The 20,044-nt window shown below is 34.9% G+C and overlaps 1 protein-coding gene across 2 annotated transcripts in view; it reads left to right on the top strand.

Annotated features, from left to right (window-relative positions):
* The first annotated feature begins 1,066 nt into the window (after positions 1 to 1,066).
* Positions 1,067 to 20,044, top strand: part of LOC121427445 (ATP-binding cassette sub-family F member 3-like) — a 58,739-nt gene continuing 39,761 nt past the window's right edge. For both annotated transcript variants that reach the window (XM_041623838.1, XM_041623837.1), the window contains exons 1-5: positions 1,067 to 1,196; positions 9,465 to 9,606; positions 12,016 to 12,092; positions 17,043 to 17,095; positions 18,481 to 18,578. In XM_041623838.1, coding sequence (XP_041479772.1) covers positions 1,124 to 1,196; positions 9,465 to 9,606; positions 12,016 to 12,092; positions 17,043 to 17,095; positions 18,481 to 18,578 — 443 coding nt within the window. In that variant the 5' untranslated portion in view covers positions 1,067 to 1,123. The remainder of the gene's footprint in view (positions 1,197 to 9,464; positions 9,607 to 12,015; positions 12,093 to 17,042; positions 17,096 to 18,480; positions 18,579 to 20,044) is intronic.

Below are 20,044 nucleotides of genomic sequence, written 5' to 3'. Positions count from 1 at the left end.
AGTTAAATGATTTTAAGAAAGTCATGCTTTATTTAACTTCTATCCCTATCTTAATACCATATCTCATCCTACAATTCTACATCCTAATATACAGTGCGTCCCACATAAAACGAAACCGAGATTTATCGATGATTTATCATAACTTAATCACAAATACAATAAACAAATGACCTACCATTGTAAAGCTTAGAATCTCCTATTTCATCTGAAATTACTTAGATTATTTTTCATTCACGCATGAGTGAGCAAAAACAATTTGAAGAGGGAATACCAAAAAGTCATTTGGCGGGCTGTATCTGGGTTTCAAAAGGAAAACCACATTTTAAACAAGTTCAATATCTGCTCTTTAATTTGATAATTAAACTCAATTACAGAATATGGTCAAGAAATAACAAAGTTCTGGTTATTTGAAATAAGGCTTGAATTTCAATAATTTCATAAAATGAAGAGGTTTTACAGGTTAGCGTTCAAACTCACTCGACACTCCGTTTTGTTGAAGATTAATCACGCATTAAGTCTTTTGTTAAGGTGCGATAGCTTCTGTGGGGAACCGGTGAAAACACGTTTATTTGATGAAATTATGGAAATACAAGCATTGTTTCGTGGCAACATAACTTTTTTACTTCTTGACCATTTTTTTGTGATTGCGGCCCTTCCAACGGCGCCGTTGATCTCCGACCTTAGCGGAGGAAGAACACAGGAGAGAGAGATTAAGGTATCAAATAAAAGAGCAGATATTGAACTTTTTAGGCACGTGATTTTCTTTTTGAAATTCAGATACCCCCCGCCAAATTAGTTTTTAGTATCCTTTCTTCAAATTGTTTTTCCTCACTCATGCGTGAATGAGGAATAATCTAAGTAACATCAGATGAAAGAGGAGATTCTAAGCTTTACATTGGTAGGTAATTTGTCTATTGTATTCGTAATTAAGTTATGATAAATCATCGCTTAATCTCGGTTTCGTTTTTTCTGGGACGCACTGTATATCCTGAGGGAGAAATACAATTTCCCTTTTGTTTGCACCTTTTCGGAGACGCAATACTAATTTTTCCATATTGGTCGAAGATATTCAGACTGGTCGACAGTTTCAACGAGCTCATACGCGTTGTGGACGGTGCGAAGTATGGCTGTGTATCAGAAGATAATCAAACACGAATTCCCTTCTATTGATTTAGAGCTTCTGGATTACGTATCTGGTAAAACACATATCTTGCCCATCTTTTTAATCATGTTACATTTTTAGTAATAGTAAGTAACGTTCATGCGCATGCACGGCGTAGGTCTACATTTTCATGTTGTCACCCCTATGAACCCAGGCCCCAGGCCAGGGAGCTCCGCGGGCCGGAGCCCGGGCCGGGGCACCCATGGCCATGGGTACATTACCGTCGCCTTGCACAGGACAACCACTGGCACGTGCACGGCCCGGCACTTGCAGTACCTTTAGGGTTATTTTTTTTTTAAATTAGCAATAGACTAGAGATGTCATGCATCCATATTGTAAACACTATGAGTCAATAGGCTTGACCCTTGAACCCGCTCCATTGGCAATAAACATGATAAATATTATGTGACAAAAAAAAATGAAAATCCTCAAATCTCAATGAATTTGGTATCATTTGAAAGCCCTTACTAGAAAGACCTTTCAAATGATACCATTAACTAAAATTTCATCAAGAAATTATAAAGTTATTCCAGTTTAAGTCGTGCATATTTATCCAAATTTGTGGTCATTAATGTAAAGTCAATGGAGTGCATAACCGATTTTTGTGACCATTTTGAACCCAAGTCTTCAACGGGCTCTAACTTCTTTGTTTTTGAGCCCTTTGAAGTAATTTAGGTATCAATGGAAAGGTGAAAGAAAAGTCAATTGATGTGTAATCATTTCACTTGGTAATTTTTCTCCTTAATACATGTATGTGTAAAATAATTTCTTTTAATTCTAATTAATTATGCAAAATCACTATTACTCGCCCCTTTTTTTTGCCAAATGAAGGTGATAATGAGAGATAATTTATATATAATTTAGTTGGCATCAAAACAGCATCATGTAGATAATTTCCTAAATGAATTTGTTTAAAGTATTGTTTTTGTAATTTCTAATGTATTTCTTTGTTTTTCTGATATAAATTACAATTGGCTCTTTTTCAACTTTAGTATTGTGTACATGTATGTATGGGGTCTTTTTTTTACAAATGAAAAATATCATTCCTTTTGTACATGTACTTTGTATGGTATAAAAATACAAGTGTGCTTTTCTGATGTATTTGATTGTTTCACCAATTCTTTATGTATTTCATTGTTTCAACAATTTGTTTATAGATGGATAATGTAGCTTTCATTTTGGAGACCGTGGGCATTCGATTACAATTTTTTTAGGAAGTATGAGCAGCAGAGTCTGAGGGTGTTAAGATGTAGCATTGCATGTAATTCAAGTATCAAGAAGGAAACATAAAAATTAAGCTTTAATATATGCATTTCTTAGATATGTATGATTACAACAAAGGCCATGTTCGAGCACTCTTTTTTTAATGAAAAATAAGTTCATTTTCTAGCGTGAAATCACTGCACATAAATAAAGCTCTGAACAGCGACAAAAACAGGCATCAAAGCTCCAACACTCAAAACAAGAGAACAAAAGTGACACAAAAACTTATACAAATCCCATCCCCATTTCAACTTATGAACACCCCCCCCCCCCCCCCCCGCACCCTTCTTGAAAAAAAAAAATAATAATTATAATAAAATAGAAAAAAAATGAATAACATAGAAAAAAAAATAGACAATAGAGCCATGTGGAAGTGAAATATTTCCTCTGAGTTTTCATGTATTTTCTTACAAGAGTGAAAAATTAAACATATTTTTTGCATTTTAATCATGGGCGGAAATTGGCCCCAAAGGTAGGGGGACGCTGGCATCGGCGGCGAAAGCCAACAATTTTAGGGGGGACCACCAAATTATTTTGATAATCAAAAAAATACACCAAAGGTTATCAACCAAAAATTATAGGGGGGACGCAGAAAACTAAATTTGACAAGCAAAAAAAAAAAGAAAAGAAAAAAAAAGGTTATCAAAAAAAAAAATTGAGGTGGGGGGATCGTCCCCCACCTCAAATTAAGGGCGGGGGGGGGGTACACTTCCCCCAGCTTTCGCCTCCTATGGATGCTGGCAACTCTGACAAGTTAAAAAAAAAGTTTATCCCCAAACTGGTGTAAGGTCATTTTAACCCAAAAAAGAAAAAAAGAAAGAAATTTTTTTTATTATTTTTACATGTCCCCCTATTATTTTGGGTAGGGGACGTGTCCCCCTGGGATTTCCACCCATGATTTTAATTTTAGAAAAGTCAACATTGATATTCCACTGTCAAAAGCAAATCCAGTTTCCAAATGAAACGATAATCAACCACCTCGACTCTTGACTTGAGTCACATAACCTTGGGATGATAAAATCTTTCTGTGACAAATGTATGTATTAAAATCAATATCAGAATAATTATCTACGGTATAGTGACAGAGATTTCCCAAAAAAGGCACAACATTATCATCAAGTAAGCAATTTAAGATCTAGTTCAATCGAGCATGAACGACTCACTATCGACCGCTCCCATCACCCTGCCAACCGCAGGCGCATCGGGCAGCTCGACTGCCGAGAGACCGGCTGTGACAAGGGTAGCTGGCATCTCTTATATCTGGACTGCGCAATGTCCGAATGGTATGATTTTGGATTTTGTGAATATGTTAATATATTTAAAGTCAATTTTTATACCTAATCGGAACGTTCTTTTACTTACCATAAAATTTTTTTGAACATTTACGCGTCCAAATATTTGATGAACTTTCAAGCTCCGATATCCACACTTTACAGGCGAGTATCCACATTGAAACTTATATGTAAAGAAAGTGCACATCTTCAACTGTCTGTTAAAAGGCACGAGATAGCATCTACTATGTGCGCATGCGCATTAAACCCCATTTTTGACGAGCCGCCCAGACAGAGGCGATGCCACTTGCAGCAAAACCCGCGCGAAAACCGTGCTACCAAAACCAGCGCTCACGATGCTCCGTATTCGCACATACCTATAAATATGAGTTACGACATAGGCCTAGCCCTAGGCCACCCATGGGTTCATATCATCTCGCGTGCGAAGGATTATCAGTCATACACACGCGACACACACAACACTTTCAAAATACAGTGGGCTTTTGCCTACATAAAACATCATGTATGATTTGGTATTCCACATCCTGCTATGACACTTACCGAATCATTTAGATCCTTCCGTGACTTCTCCTTGAAGTTTCTTTCTAAAAATATGTATATTTTCTTGATCTTTAGTGAAGATTTCACGGAGATAGAAATCAGTCAGCGTGGATATCAATTTTCTCCCGAAGAGGGCGCACGATTTATATTCATATCAAAGACACGACAAGGGAAAGAATAGGCACCTACACTATTTTACACGCATATCGACGCAAGGCATTACGCAAAGTCCGTGAAGTGTCCAATCTTTTCATTGTATAGACTTTGGTATACCGTATACGTATTATTGATGTTCGTCAAAGCTTGTACTGCTGGTTTCTTTCCAGGCACGTATATTATTTTCATTTTTTTTATCAGTCATCTTTTTAAATTAATTGCAAATGAGTGTTATCATCACCAATAATAATCATTAATTATGTTTTGAAGGTATTTCATTCATTGGTGCCCATAATTAGTAAATTAATCATAAGGATTGCGAATTCAAAGAATTTAGATACAGTTATAAAATTACCGAGGAGCTGAATCAAGGTTGTGAAATTATTAGCGCCACCAACGGGCTTCCTTGTATTTCCGTGGAAGAGACAAGCAAAGTCACTTTCAAGGCCGAGGTAAGCGAAATTTGCTTTTTTTTAATGATTATTATTTTATTTTTTTCATATTTAATAAACTATTGCTACTTACCGGCAAGAGCCCCGGTGCGTAGCGAGAAGGAGTTTCGGCAAATATTACTTCAGCAATGAAGCGATGTTTGCCGACTACTTCGAAATCCAGGGTCAAACATGGTCTATTGTACGAGGTTAGTACATACTAACCTCGTACAATGTGTGAGTGGATCGAAGCTACGTACCAGCTACGTACATGTAAGTCATATTTGAGCGGGTTCAAGGGTCAAGCCTATTGACTTGCAGTGTTTACAATATGGATACATGACATCGGTCTGGTAAGAAATGTATAATTTTTATTATTTTAAAATTAATAAAATTTTGGTCTATGTATATACCACAAGTTCTAATGTTAAATATGAAGGGAATTCCCATATGGACTATGATCTTCTCCACACTGGCATAGCCTGCCTTGTCTAGGCTCAGTGATCAAATGACAATATCAAAATCATAAAAAATATGATCACTGAGTCCTCTATGCTAATTCCCTCCCACAGACATAGGCCTGTTCAATGAATTACCAGTACAACTCTCCTGCATTTTTTCCCTCCCTCTCTTCCCCCTCTCTCTCTTAAAACTTTCTCTTGTGGAAAAAAACACTTTACACCTTATACCAATTCTTTCTCCCTTTTCTTTCCCTCATTTTCCCTCCGTATTCTGCTCTCCTCTTCTTTAAAAAGAAATCAATAGCATTTCATCTTTATTTTGTTGTCTGACAATGGTATCCATCAGTAGAGAAGTACTGTTACATGTATATCTAGTTTTGAATCAACATTATCAACACACAGCCCCACACTCAAATGCATATATTGGACTGTTATGTACTCCCCAATGTGTTTTAGTGCATGTTGATGCAGACAATGTCACTCTAAATCTGATTGTTAGGGGCCAAGAAAGAAGTGATAATTTCTTTTTTGATTACTGTAAGTAACGGACTATAAACTGCACCCCCAACTTTGGACTAAAAAAAATCCTCTCATTTACATGTATATTTGAGGTACAAAGAAACAAAATCTAAGTTAAAGATTTCAAAGCATCCAAAGAGATTAACGGTATGCAGAAGTTTGCTGTTCTTGATCAATTCATCTACAAATGTTAGCAAGAAAGAAAGGTCCGACAATATTGGCCACTTATGTCACAGTCACAGTGTACACACACACAGCACTGCCGTTCTTGTACATTGCAAACTACGATACAGCAGGGCTCGACACTAGCGGCGGTCCGACGGTCCCAGACCGGTAAAAATCGCTGTCGGGCCAGTAGATTTTCAGAAATTGGAAGATTTACTGGTCCGACATGACCAGTAAAAAATATCATTGTCAGGCCAGTAATTTTTCCAAAAATAGCAAGATTTAAGGGTCCGACATGACCAGTAATAAAAACTATTGTTGGGCCAATAACTTTTCCAGAAATGGTCAGATTCACAGCAAACCATTTCCCCCCGTTAAATTCTGCCATTCACACACAGAATACACACAGAATGAATCGCACGTAAGTGTTACTAGAGTACTATACAGCATGCATACAGTGTACATGTAGTCTGCCACACAAACCACATGGTAAATTCTCCACTGGCCGCACGAACGAAGCCTGGCTAAACTCTGGCAGAAATCTCTCACATAACTGTCAAAATCCAAGGTTCATACTCATGAAAGGCTCTTATAATGTCCATATTTCCTAAAAATTGGAGCAACTCTGTCATTTGTAAGCAGTAAAAGGAGAAATTTTTACTTCTGTTTTGATTCAAACAGATCAGGTTTCGGGTGATATCGTCTGAATACATAATAGCCCCACATGTGCATTTATGTGTGTGTTGATACACTAATGGTATCTGACTTTCTTTCGTAGCTATTTTAAATGAGAAAAGAAACTGATAAGTTATTTATAATAGTTTTAGCTTTCTTCCTATCTTTCTTTCCTTCTTAATCTTTCTTTGTTTCTTCCCTCGATTTTGTGTTACTGTCTTTCTTTTTTAATTTCCCTTGTTTTCTTTAATTCATTTTTTCTTTCTATCCTTTTATAAAATATTTTCTCTATATTTCCTTTTTCTCTTTCTTTCTTTCTGATATTTTCTTTCTTTAGTTTTTGAGTCCATCCTATATTCATCTCTTCTCTTCTTCCTTTCTTTCCTTCCTTCTTTTTACCCCTTTCTTCATTCTTTGTTACTTTCTTTGTTTCTTTCATCCATCATTTATTTACCCTTTTTTTTTATTTCTTTTCTCAGCCCTTTCTTTCTTACATTTCTTACATTCGTTCCTTTCTTCTATCTGTCTTGTTCTTTCCCTTTTCCCTTTATTAATTATATCATTTTACCTTTCCTTTCTTTTTTTTTGACTACTTGCTTCCTTTCTCTCCTTTATTCTTTCATTCCTTCCTTTCTTTGTCTCTCGATCTTTCTTTTTTTTCTTCCTTTCATCTATTTTTTTTTATAATTGCTTGCTTCTTTCCTTCCCTTCCTTCGTTTATTTCTTTCCTTCTATCTATCATTTCACCTTTCCTTCGTTTCTTCCTTAATTCCTTCCTTCCTTCTTTCAATCTCTCCTTTCTTCTTTTGTCCGTCTTTCCATCTCTCCTTTTACCCTTTAATTTTTATTGCTTCTTCTTTCGTTCCTTTACTACTTTCTGGATTTGTTCTTTCTGTATTGCTCGCTTCATTTCCTTCCTTAATTTCTTTTTTTCTTTTCTTTTCTTTCTTTCTTTCTTTCTTATATTTGTTCCTTCTTTATTCCTTCCTTTCCTTCTTTAGTTCTTACTTTTTTTCTTCATTCACATCTATCCTTTCTTTACCTTTTTTTCTTCCTTCCTTTCTTTAATTCTTTCTTTTCCTTCCTTCCTTCCTTCCTTCCTTCCTTCCTTCCATCCTTCCTTTCTTTCTTCCTTCCTTTCTTTCTTTGTTTCTGTCTTTCTTCGTTTCTGTCTTGCTTTCTTTTTGTCCTTCATTTTCCTTCATTTTTATTTTTTTTTTTGGGGGGGGTAATGAAAGGCTAGAAAAATAAACTTGCACCTTTTCTTAATGTTTTCTTTATTTTTTGGGACCAGTAGATTTTAGGTTCGGACCAGTAAAAATTTGAAAAACTGGGTATCTACTGGTCCGACATGAATAGGTTGGACCAGTAGAAAAAATGGGTTAGTGTGGAGCCCTGGATACAGTACCAGTACATCTTATCAAATTATGATCTGTGTCTTTCCCAGCGTAGGAGGAAGAAATATTCACATTTCTTGCATCACAACCTCACATTCACTTTCAGAAATTTGATGTCTTAGCATGAATTTTGGATACTGGATTACAGGAAGGTTCAAGAAACAAAGAAATTGGCATTTTTTCCAGTTGTTTTTTACTGCTTCGTGCCGTCTCTCGATCTCTCGTGCGTGGTTTACATGGTATCTTATGAAAAGCAAACAGGAAGGAAAAAAAACAAGCTGGTGCGAAACGGGACTTTGAATAGCGCCAGCTTAAGTCGCACTAAAACCACATTACAACGCAATCTCTAAGCTCACTCAACTCTTGCTCAGCGCTGACAAAATATCACCGAGTATGCTTGGCGTCTCTTATAACTTAGCCAGGAAACTTCACTACTTTGAATCGAGAATAAAGTCAAAATTAGTGTCATGAAGGTGGGTGCGTTTGTTATGGACAATATTTAATTAAGATCGTAATAATCGCTTCCCAATACCCGCGGCTCATACCCCTCTAAATGACATTGCCTGGGCGGCCACGCCCGGCCACTCGATGTGTTGTGAACTGGCAGACATCGTACATGTACGGTTATGGCGGGCTGGCTCAGACCCGTCACTGTGTATAAACCGCACCCCCAACTTTTGCTTCTGTCCCGCCGAGAAAAAAGGTGCGGTTAATACACCGTTACTTACGTTACTCACAAATAACAGAGTTACACCATTTTTGAGGAAATGTGGACATAATGAGAGTATTTCATTGGTGTAAAATGTGAAATTTTGTAATTCTTTGGGAGAATTTACAGTCTAACCAAACTTTGTAGCTGGGGTGTGCAGAACGATATATGTTTCAGGCTGTGTGTATCTGTGAAGGAAAATAGTGCAAAAAATATGCTTCATGTACATCTATCGGCCAGAACGGTGAGGTCTACTGGGCATTTTTGCCCAAAACAAAACACACGTGTTCTGTGAAATCATGCCAAGTTTCTTGTTGTCTGTATTATATGTTAAGTGGCTTTCTTGTAATTTTGCACAAAACATTTGACCCCACTTTTAGGGGAGCATTTCCATGTACATGATTTGGAAACTGGTTCAGGAGGAATGTATTAATAGCAATGCTTGAGAAGCTATCTTCTAAACTGGTCTCCTGAACTGGTTTAAGGAACTCAGTTCAAATAAGGAGATGAGATTATGGTCACCACATCACATCTTGAAGAACAAAAATTTGCTATGCATGAGAATAAACATTTTGATGGGAAATACAGAATGCCATTTTGCTTTCCAAAGATTAGTAGCCTCAGTGGGAGCCCTGCCAAATGTATTAGCTGAGCAGCAGATGATAAATGTGTTATTTTCTACACTTGTTTGTAGGAGTGCTTGATGGAGGAGAAGAGTTCAATAATGTAGATGATGTGTATGAGGCTATAGGAGGTGTTCTTCATGAAGTCAATCTAGACAAAGATGAAGATTGTATAAGGACCATTTGTCGGAAACTCTACAAGACTCTACAGTTGTGAGTATTAAAGCTAGAAATCTACTTACAAATACAGTAGAGCAATTTTGTAAAAAAAATGTGCTGAACCCTGAATAAATCCCAACCTATGCAACCTCTGTATGTTACTCTTCAGTGTGTATGAAAAAAACTTACACTATGAAATAATATTGTAATATTATATTTTTGTAATATCTTGCCTTTTCAGCATTTAAACATTGGTACAGTTTTTTTATATTCATACGGTATAAATCTTTCCACTTTAGTGAGTACCACCTTCTTTTGAAAAGTTTGTGAAAAATGATTTCCGCAGAGCAGGTATTTGGGCTCCTTTCTTCAATTACAATTACGTAATTGAAGAAATGTTCAAATACAATTACTTTTCAATTAAATAAAAATTTTTTTTCAATTACAATTATCAATAATTTTGTCATTTACAATTTCAATTACTTATTTTTTAAGTCATCAATGAAATGTAGTGCCACCCATTTCAACACAATTCTACACATGTAAGTTAGAGAGAAACTAACAGCATGAAGGTTTATTAGTTTCAAGAGCATTGATCCTGCCTATTGCTTCATTTAATGCTAAAGTCAATTGACATTCTAAATAAAATGTAGATCTGGATGCTTTATTAATTTGTAGAAATCATGAAAACTTGACTTCTGAGTCGTGACATTGCTCATCATGGGCATATCCAGCTTTCACCTGTAGGGGAGGGGCAGGGGAAAAAGTATTTCCATCTACATCTTCCCTGATCACCCACTTAAAGCTGATTTTTTTTTTGAGGGAGGTATTCCAAATTTAAGAATAAAGATTTTATATATATATTGGTACAAACAAATGAGGCCACTGCATGAGTTACCTTTGCTAGTATGAAAAATTACATAGTTAATTTCTTGTTGGAACCTACCTTCAGCAAAATTTCTCAAATACTAGTATTTCAAATGGTCAATTTGTTCACCTCTTTATTAGCAATAGTGACTCCTCTTTCCTCCACATTTTGGGAAAGGATAGAGTTGCATGCAAGAGATATATAACTGTGGAAAAAGAGAAATAAGCAATCTATATTAAAAGTAAGTAATTAAGTAATGTAATTAAATGTAATTAAAAGTAATTGACGTCAATCACAATTTTTCAATTCAATTTACCTTTAAAAATTTAAATTACAAATTATAATTACAATTACTCAAAAAAAATGTTATTAATTACATAATTGATCAATTACTTTGTACTTGAGCCCAACCCTGGCTCAGTACTTGGAAATAGTTATGTGAATAAAAGAAGATGCTAATAATGAAGAACACGTGAACTTTAGCTAGGAAGATTGAATTGAAGATACAGGTATCTTTCAGCTTATAAGTTTGTTCCTTGCCCAAAGACTAATTTGGATCTGAATTTAGGGCATGAAGATGGCATTTTGAAGGGCAGGTTACATGTTGCAGATGTAAAAACAACTCTTAAATAATCTACAGCAATTTGTTAGAAGTCTGTAGCATGCAGAATAAGGGAGATATGAAAGAATAAAGAATTTGATAAAAATGGGTCTGAAATGGACAAAATGGTGCCTGGATGGTCATGCATGAGTGATTTTGGAAAACTGAGTGTTGGGTGCAAAATTAGGGATTCTGGAGAATGTTCCTACCAAAGTTGGAAGAATTTGGATCAGCGACATGGCCTTAGCAAGGCAAACAAAACCCATGTTTTAAATGAACGGGATTTCGGCAGAAGAAAAAAAAGATTACCGAGTAGGAATATGGAACAAGGCATTGTCGCCTTTAGGTGTCAATGCAACTATTGACAATCCCAATTACCAGTTATGCTGTTTTATCTTTTTCCCCCCATTTGCTCGGAAGGGGTTGTTCTTTCAGCTGAAAATATTGCAACTTCGTGAGTGGAAACCAAATTTCTGTGTAACTTTGTTAAGACCATATGTGACCAGCCACCCCACTTAAACTATTAAACAATAAATGATGAGGGAAGGTTTTCCGTAAATAGCCAAAGTAACAATTTGGTCTTCAAAAGGTAAACATGACAAAAGATTGTTTGATATCTAAAAGAGTAATTCCTTTCTTTATAGTCTTAAGATTTGAAACTGTAAAATTAAATAAATGACAACACAAAAGAGTGTCTTTGACACCATTTTGTGTACGTTTACTGGCTTTTCATTGAGATTGCACTGTGGGCACATCGAGTGAACCCTGAACTTCAAACCTTCTTTTCTCCTTTTTTTTTATAGCTGTCACTAAACTTCTTATAAACTTTTCAAGTACTTGTGTGGTTTATTGGTTATCATTTTGAAGCAGAGGACATGCTTTTACCAGCTCAAAAGAAAAAAAAATCAGAATTCTTTTTGAGCAACTTTCTGTAGGGTTTAGTGTGGTAAGATACATAACCATGTTATATCTTGTATAATCTGCTTATTTTAAGGAATGAAGGAGAAAACCAACAGAATGCTATTTTATTGGATGCTCCAGTGCAGCTTAGTGAACAAGGATTGCAAGATGGTTTGTATATATTGCTTTAATCCTAAGAAGACGGGGGGGGGGGGGGCTGATTCAGCCCCCTCGTAATTTTTCAAGATAAGTCCGCTGCGCAATTTTTTTTATCTCGTCGCTCGCTGATTTTTTACTTTCAAGTCTCACAAAAGTTTTGAGACCAAAATTGTGACACCCTGGTACGCGGTTTCGAAATTACGCAACCCAAAATTGCTCAAAAACATGAATTTGTGTACAAATCCAATGCTATTAGTGTTTTAGCCAAAATTCATAAATGTATCATTATTTTCCTTTTTACTGATTAAAATCAATTCTATCTTCTTTATGGTCCAAATATACTCCTCGACAATTTTCTTTGAAAAAACAATAAGAAACAAAAAGTCTTAAAACAAAGAATTACATAAGAAATGTAGAAAACAATAAAATACATAAGAAATTAAAGGTGATGCTGAAATTTTTTACGTTTGATCAGATCCCGATAAAGAGTCTGTGTACAAAAAATTAGACTTTTAGGGGCATTATTTAAGTAATAAGAGCAAACTTCATTTTATGCATAAATTATCATAATAATTCGAAATGAGATTTTTTGCAGAATTTGATCTTATATTTTTGGAGATTATGCCATGGGTAACACACATGCCATTTTGTCACGATCATGCGATCGACGGCCGAGATCATAAGGGGGGAGCTGAATCAGCCCCCCCCCCCCCTCCCCCAGTCTTCTTAGGTGTAAAATAGCCCAGTCTATTTAGGGTTAATAGTAATGATAATAAAGATTGGGGTTTTTTTGCCCTTGTGCATGGTTGCAGAAGGCATAGTAGTCTTTCCATCCCAAAGTAAATTTGATATCTCATTCTTGTGATAACGAGATAGTCATTTGATGTGATCATGACCTGATAAGTGTTGGATTCCAAGGTCAAAGGGATATTTATTGTCTTATTATTTATTGTGTAACTTGTTCTTATTTGATATTTTCATCAGTTTTGTTCACATTTGGTACAAATGATCCTTGAATAATAATGTGTGTTGTTGAGGATGATGGGGTCAAAGGTGATCTAGGGGTCAAAAGGTTAAGTTTTTGTACAAATTGCTCTCATTCTCTTTATTTCTGCTTCAATTTCGATCACACTTGGTTCAAATGGTCATTTTGTAATGCCACATGTGTATTGAGGATGATGGGTCAAAGGTCATCTAGGGGTCAAAAGATCATATTGCATCTTTTATTGATCGCCAAATCAGGTGAGACCCATGGTTCGTGAACCACTTTGTTTAAAAGAACAGTTATAAAAACTGTTGCTTGAATTTCTCGTATTTATTCTTTTTTTAAGCAAATAAAAATGTCCTTGCTATTTCCATTTTCAAATGATATAAAATTACCAAAGAAAAAAGTATTGAGAATGACAGAGACAGAGTGTGGGCAGAAACAGAAATTCAAAGAACAGAATATTTTGGTCAGGACTGTAATAAAACAATGTCATAGGAAGCGAAATTACCCCGATCGGAAAGTGTTGATCGGGAATGTTGAAACACAAAACAATTAAAGGTCAAGTCCACCCCAGAAAAATGTTGATTGGAAACAATAGAGAAAAATCAGACAAGCACAATGCTGAAAATTTCATCAAAATCGGATGTAAAATAAGAAAGTTATGACATTTCAAAGTTTCGCTTATTTTCAACAAAATAGTTATATGAACGAGCCAGTTATATCCAAATGAGAGAGGCTATGATGTCACTCACTCACTATTTCTTTTGTTTTTTATTGTTTGAATTACACAATATTTCAATTTTTACGAATTTGACGATTAGGACCTCCTTGTCTGAAGTACAAAATGTTAAAATAATGGAATTCCATGTGTCAGGGAGGAATGAAACTTCATTTCACATGACAATGACGAGAAAATAAAAATATTTCATATGTCATATAATAAATTACAAAAGAAATAGTGAGTGAGTGATGTCATCAACTCTCTAATTTGGATGTAACTGGCTTGTTCATATAACTATTTTGTTGAAAATAAGCAAAACTTTAAAATGCCATAACTTTCTTATTTCACATCCGATTTTGATGAAATTTTCAGTGTTATGCTTGTTGAATTTTTCTCTTTTTATTCAAATCAAGTTTTTGTTGGGGTGGGCTTGTCCTTTAAACAACCTCCAATCAACCGCTATTATACTGGTAAAATTCATATTCCAAAGAATACGAATTGTTTGACAATGTTCATAATTTCTTATAAGTGGTTTAATCTGGGCAATTAATCAATTTAAAAAGATAATTTATTAGTCCATTTTTGTTCCAGAAAGTTCAATTCTAAGTGACTTCAAACACATTTCCAACAATGAAATGAATACATGGGACTGTACTCTGTATTTTGGTGTTGTGAAATCACATGACATCGATCTTTCAGGACCAAGAAGGAACCAATAATGTATATTTTTATTTTCAGTAATTGACCAGATTAAACCACTTTTTAGAGAATATTGACTGTGGAAATACATTTCACTTTAAGAATGTAAATGTTACCAGTATAGTAGCACCTGAGAGCAGGTTGTTTGTCTCCTGTTTCAACTCTCCAGATCAACTTTCCCCCAAACACGTTCAGGGTACATGCGTTGCTTTTCTTTGAATTTTTGTAATTTTTTGTCTCACCTGCATAGCAGAGTGAGACGGCAGCGGCAGCGGCGTCAACACCAAATCTTAACCGAAGGTTAAGTTTTTTAAATGACAGCATAACTTAGAAAGTATATGGACCTAGTTCATGAAACTTGGCCATCAGGTTTATCAAGTATTACTGAACATCCTGCCTGAGTTTCATGTCACATGACCAAGGTCAAAGGTCATTTAGGGTCAATGAACTTACCATGTTGGGGGAATCAACATCAAAATCTTAACCTAAGGTTAAGTTTTTGAAATGTCATCATAACTTAGAAAATATATGAACCTAGTTCATGAAATTTGGACATAAGGTTTCAAGTATCACTGAACATCCTGCATGAGTTTCATGTCACATAACCAAGGTCAAAGGTCATTTAATGTCAATGAACTGTGGCCAAATTGTGGGTATTTGTTGAATTACCATCATAACTTTGAAAGTTTATGGATCTGATTCATGAAACTTGGACATAATAGTAATCATTTAAGTATCACTGAACATCCTGAGCAAGTTTCAGGTCACATGATTAAGGTCAAAGGTCATAGGGTCAGTGAACTTTGGCCAAATTGGTGGTATTTGTTGAATTACCATCATAACTTTGAAAGTATATCGGTCTAGTTAAAAAAAAAACTTTGACATAAGAGTAATTAAGTATCACTGAACAACTTGTGCACATTTCAGGTCACATGACCAAGGTCAAAGGTCAATGAACTTTGGCTATAATGGGGGTATCTGTTGAATTTCCATCATAACTTTGAAAGTTTATGGATCTGACTCATGAAACTTGGACATAAGAGTAATCAGGTATCACTGAACATCCTGTGTCATGTAAGGTCATTTAACTTTGGCCATGTTGGGGGTATTTGTTGAATTATCGTCATACATGTATCTCTGTTATTGGTCTAGTTCATAAAACGTGGACATAAGAGTAACCAAGTATCACTGAACATCTTGTGTGAGTTATAGTAGTTTTCAAAGTCAGCACTGCTGCTATATTGAATTGCGTGATGCAGGTGAGACCGCCAGAGGCATTCCACTTGTTTTGTATAGAATTTTATTTTTATCCTCATTCCTTCATTTCTGATTTTTTTCTTATAAATATTATTTTTTATATATTAATATTAACTTCACACACCCACACAAAGATTACAATGCATGTGCACAACAAAAAATGCAAGCCTGAAAGTCTCGCCCTTTAAAAAAACTTTCCTGTATTGATTTCATTTTCGTAAAGTGGTAACCTATGAAGCAGTTTAATCTCCGATCACAACCTGCCATTTGTTTTGGTAAATTTTTGAATTTCGTAAAACGAGAAAAATTCCAGCGGTGTTCCGTAGAACCATTGTGGATTTCAGATTCGATTCAGAAAAGAATCTATGCCTGGTGGGCGGGCCATACACCGTACGAGGGAGTTAGTCTGTTCTCATTGGCATTTACTTTATTTTGTTAACGTTACGTGATGATTCCTATTTTGCTTGAATCATTTCACCGAATTGTTATGTTGATGACATGATCAAATAACATGGTCACATAATCCTTAATAGATGAGGAAATTTTTTTTTTTTAACGAATGTACGCAAAACATGATAGCGCGCCATGACGTGATAACATGACTGAATGTTGCAAACCATAAACTGCAGTTTAAATATTACAGTAAGATTACAGTCATCTCTTTTCACCCCAGCCCATACAGTGCTTCCCAAAAAAAATTGTTGAGCTTAGAATCTCCTCTTTCACCTGGTATAACTCACAAGATTCATCATTCACACATGAGTGAGCTATAAAAAGAGATTCCCAAAAAGTCACTTGGCAGGCAGTATCTCAGAAAATTAAGTGTCCAATATCTGCTCTTTAATTGAATACCTCAAACACAGAAAATGGTCAAGAAATATATTTTATTTATTTGGATTAGGCTTGAATTGCAATAATTTCATAATATAAAGAGGTTTTACAGGCTAGATATCAGCCTTACTCATCTCTCCTTTTGCTGTCAATCATGCATTAATTTTTTTGTTAACCCTGCAATAGCAATGTTCAGAATTCTGTGAAAACATATTTGTTTAATGAAATTGAAATACAAGCATGATTTCAAAGAAAAGAACTTTGTTATTTCTCGACAATCTTCTGTGATTGAGGTAACAAATTAAAGTTCAAATTTTGAACTTCGTTAAAATATGATTTTTGTTTTAAAATTCAGTCCGTTCCCGCCAAGTGACTTTTTGTAACCTTGTTTTTACTCACTCATGCATGAATGTGGAATCTCCAAAGTTGCCTCTCTTCTCATGCATCTTATACTGAAATCTCACAGAATCTACCAATGATGACAAGTCTATATGGATGGCTACAAGAGAAAATGTTTCTGTGAGTAGGATTCTCTTTAAAATTAGTACACCCAATAATTGTTCAAGATGTTGATTGATAATGTTGAGTATTGAAGATACTGAAATATGTTATTGTGCTAAAAGTTATTACATAAGGACATACATGTAAGGGTTACCAAGTATCACTGAACATCCTGCATGAGTTTCACGTCACATAACCAAGGTCAAAGGTCATTTAATGTCAATGAACTGTGGCCAAATTGGGGGTATTTGTTGAATTACCATCATAACTTTGAAATTTTATGAATCTTGTTCATGAAACTTGGATAGAAGAGCAATCAAGTATCCTTGAACATCCTGTGCAAGTTTCAGGTCACATGCCCAAGGTCAAAGGTCATTTAGGGTCAACAAACTTTGGTAATGTTGGGGGTATTTGTGGAACTGTCATCATAACTTTAAAAGTTTACGGATCTAGTTCATGAAATATAAGAACAGCAATGTATCCCTGAATACCCTGTGCGCTTTTAAGGAACATGGCCAAGATCAAAGGTCATTTAAAGGTCAATGAACTCTGGCCATGTTGGGAGTATGTGTTGAATTGGCATCATAACTTGGAAAGTTTATGGATCTAGCTCATTAAACTTCGACATAAGGGTAATCAAGTATGAATGATTCTTTTGTGCCTGTCTTAGGTCACATTATCATGGTCAAATGTAATTTTGGGTCATTGGACATATTTTATTATCATATTAGTGTTTTCTTCTGTGAATAAATTCCATCAGCTCTTTTCAAAGTCAGCACTGCTGCTATATCAAATTGCGTATGCAGGCAAGACTGCCAGAGGCGTTCCACTTGTTCAGTCTTAAGACTAAAAATTATTCGACAGATTCTTTTAACTTGGTCCAAGTATTGGTATGGGAGTGACAATAATCTGATAGATCAAAGGTCACAGAGGTCATTGTTAAAATGAACAAAGATTTGAGGTATCAAATTGATGTCCTATATGAATTTAACAGTGAACATTGTGATTGCATATTTTGGGTAACAACTTCAAAGTTCATAGATCATTCATTGAAAATTTAGTGTAAGGTGTAAAATGTATTTTTGAGGAGAGTTTTATCAATATATTTGTCCGACAAGTTTTCTTGATTCGGCGTAGAAGTACTGTTACTATGGTAATTGTCGGATAAAACGGGACCTGTTATATAAAACGTCCGACAAGTACTTTCAAGCAACGCTCCCCAGGGAAGCGTTTCATGGAAGGACTTTTTCCGACAAGTCCTGTTTTATCTGACAATTGCCATAGTAACAGTGCCTCTCAGCCAATCATAATCAGGGAAAGTTGTCGGACAAAACTGTTGATGAAACGCTCCCCTGGTCTCACAATGTCAAGAATTCATTTTTCATAAAATCTATCATTTATAGCAAGTCAACAAGAAGAAATTAGAAAAAGCAGAAGCTAAACTGAAAGCCAAGCAAGAAAGAAGATTATTACAACCAGATCAACCAGTTAAACAAAATGGGTAAGCAAAACCTAGATTATGCTGTACAGTATTTTATATAATTTTGATATCAATTCTACATCTATAGAGTCATTAAAAAGATATCACACTTCAACCAATGAACAATGAAATGTACCACAATGAATATTATGTATTTAATTAATTTCAGTATTTTCAGTTTTCATCTTGCACTCTGAACTCTTTATAACTAAAAGAATGATAACAAATTATGAGATTTTGTATGTATATGAACTTTTGAATTATCCATTGAGCTTTGACTTCACACATCCAGTAAATCATTACTTCAGTGTTATATCTTCAAGAACTAATTATAAAAATTTGCTAAAACTTCTATTGTTATGTACCTGTATCATTTATCCTCTAAAGGCACTGAAATAGTTCTATACCTGATTATAGATAGAACAATGAAAATCACTATATACAGTTGAGGCCAAAAGTTTACATACAGTACACCCAGGAAATTCAAAGAAAACTTAACACTTGCCAAGCATAAAATTTACTGTATCTTATAAAATATTGTGCTATCATGACAAATTTGATATCAAACAGATGAGTATGGCATGCCTTTTTATCACATTGCTTTGTCATCAGGTGCTGAAAAATATTTAGGTGTCAATTTTTTCCCACAAATCTCATATTTTACACAAATTGAAAATAAAAACTTGACAAAAGCATTTCATGTTTTGTGCTACTTCTCAGCACAAACATATTTATTCCACTTTTTTGTTCAGTGGTGACATATGATAAAAAGTATAATATAAATCATAAATTTTACATTTTTTATATTTCTATGAAACAATGTTTGAAAATATGATAAACAATAGAATACATTTTGCACGAAAATTTATTTTTTATTCAAAGAAGATTCCAACTGAAATATAGTTTACTTTTGTCCCAATGGCATCCCAATTATGTGAAAGAGCTTAAAATGCTCTTTGATTTGATACCGAGTTCATCATGGTAGTATTTATATTTCTGAAGGAAAACAAACAAATATCACTAAATTCCATGGGTGTATGTAAATTTTGGCCTCGACTGTATGTGCAAGAGAACAGAATCAGAATACATATCAATGTCAAGAAGGTCTTTATCTGTAAACTCTTTGACATGTAGATTATTGCATAAATCCTAGAAGTCATATCTTATAACTACATAGATAAAAAATTGCATGTCTACTTCCAACATCAAGGGCTAACAATTACATTGCTCACTCATCTTTTATTGTATAAAACTGAACAAAGCAAATCAGAGGAAGTTAATGTTTACCTGATACAAGCTTCTTATGGTGAGAAAAATGTATTGGAATATGAAATATATGAACAAAGTCCTATCCAATCTAAAATTTGCCAATTGCACGTAAAGAATAGTGATCTCCACTGTTTGACTTGCTTGCATAGCAGAAGGTTTTAGGACAGTGCTGCCAACATTGAAATCATAATTAAGATTATATGTATTACTCTGAAAGT

Source organism: Lytechinus variegatus, chromosome 14 (genome assembly GCF_018143015.1).
Source record: "Lytechinus variegatus isolate NC3 chromosome 14, Lvar_3.0, whole genome shotgun sequence".
Taxonomy (NCBI): domain Eukaryota; kingdom Metazoa; phylum Echinodermata; class Echinoidea; order Temnopleuroida; family Toxopneustidae; genus Lytechinus; species Lytechinus variegatus.
This window is presented reverse-complemented; position numbering and strand designations above follow the sequence as displayed.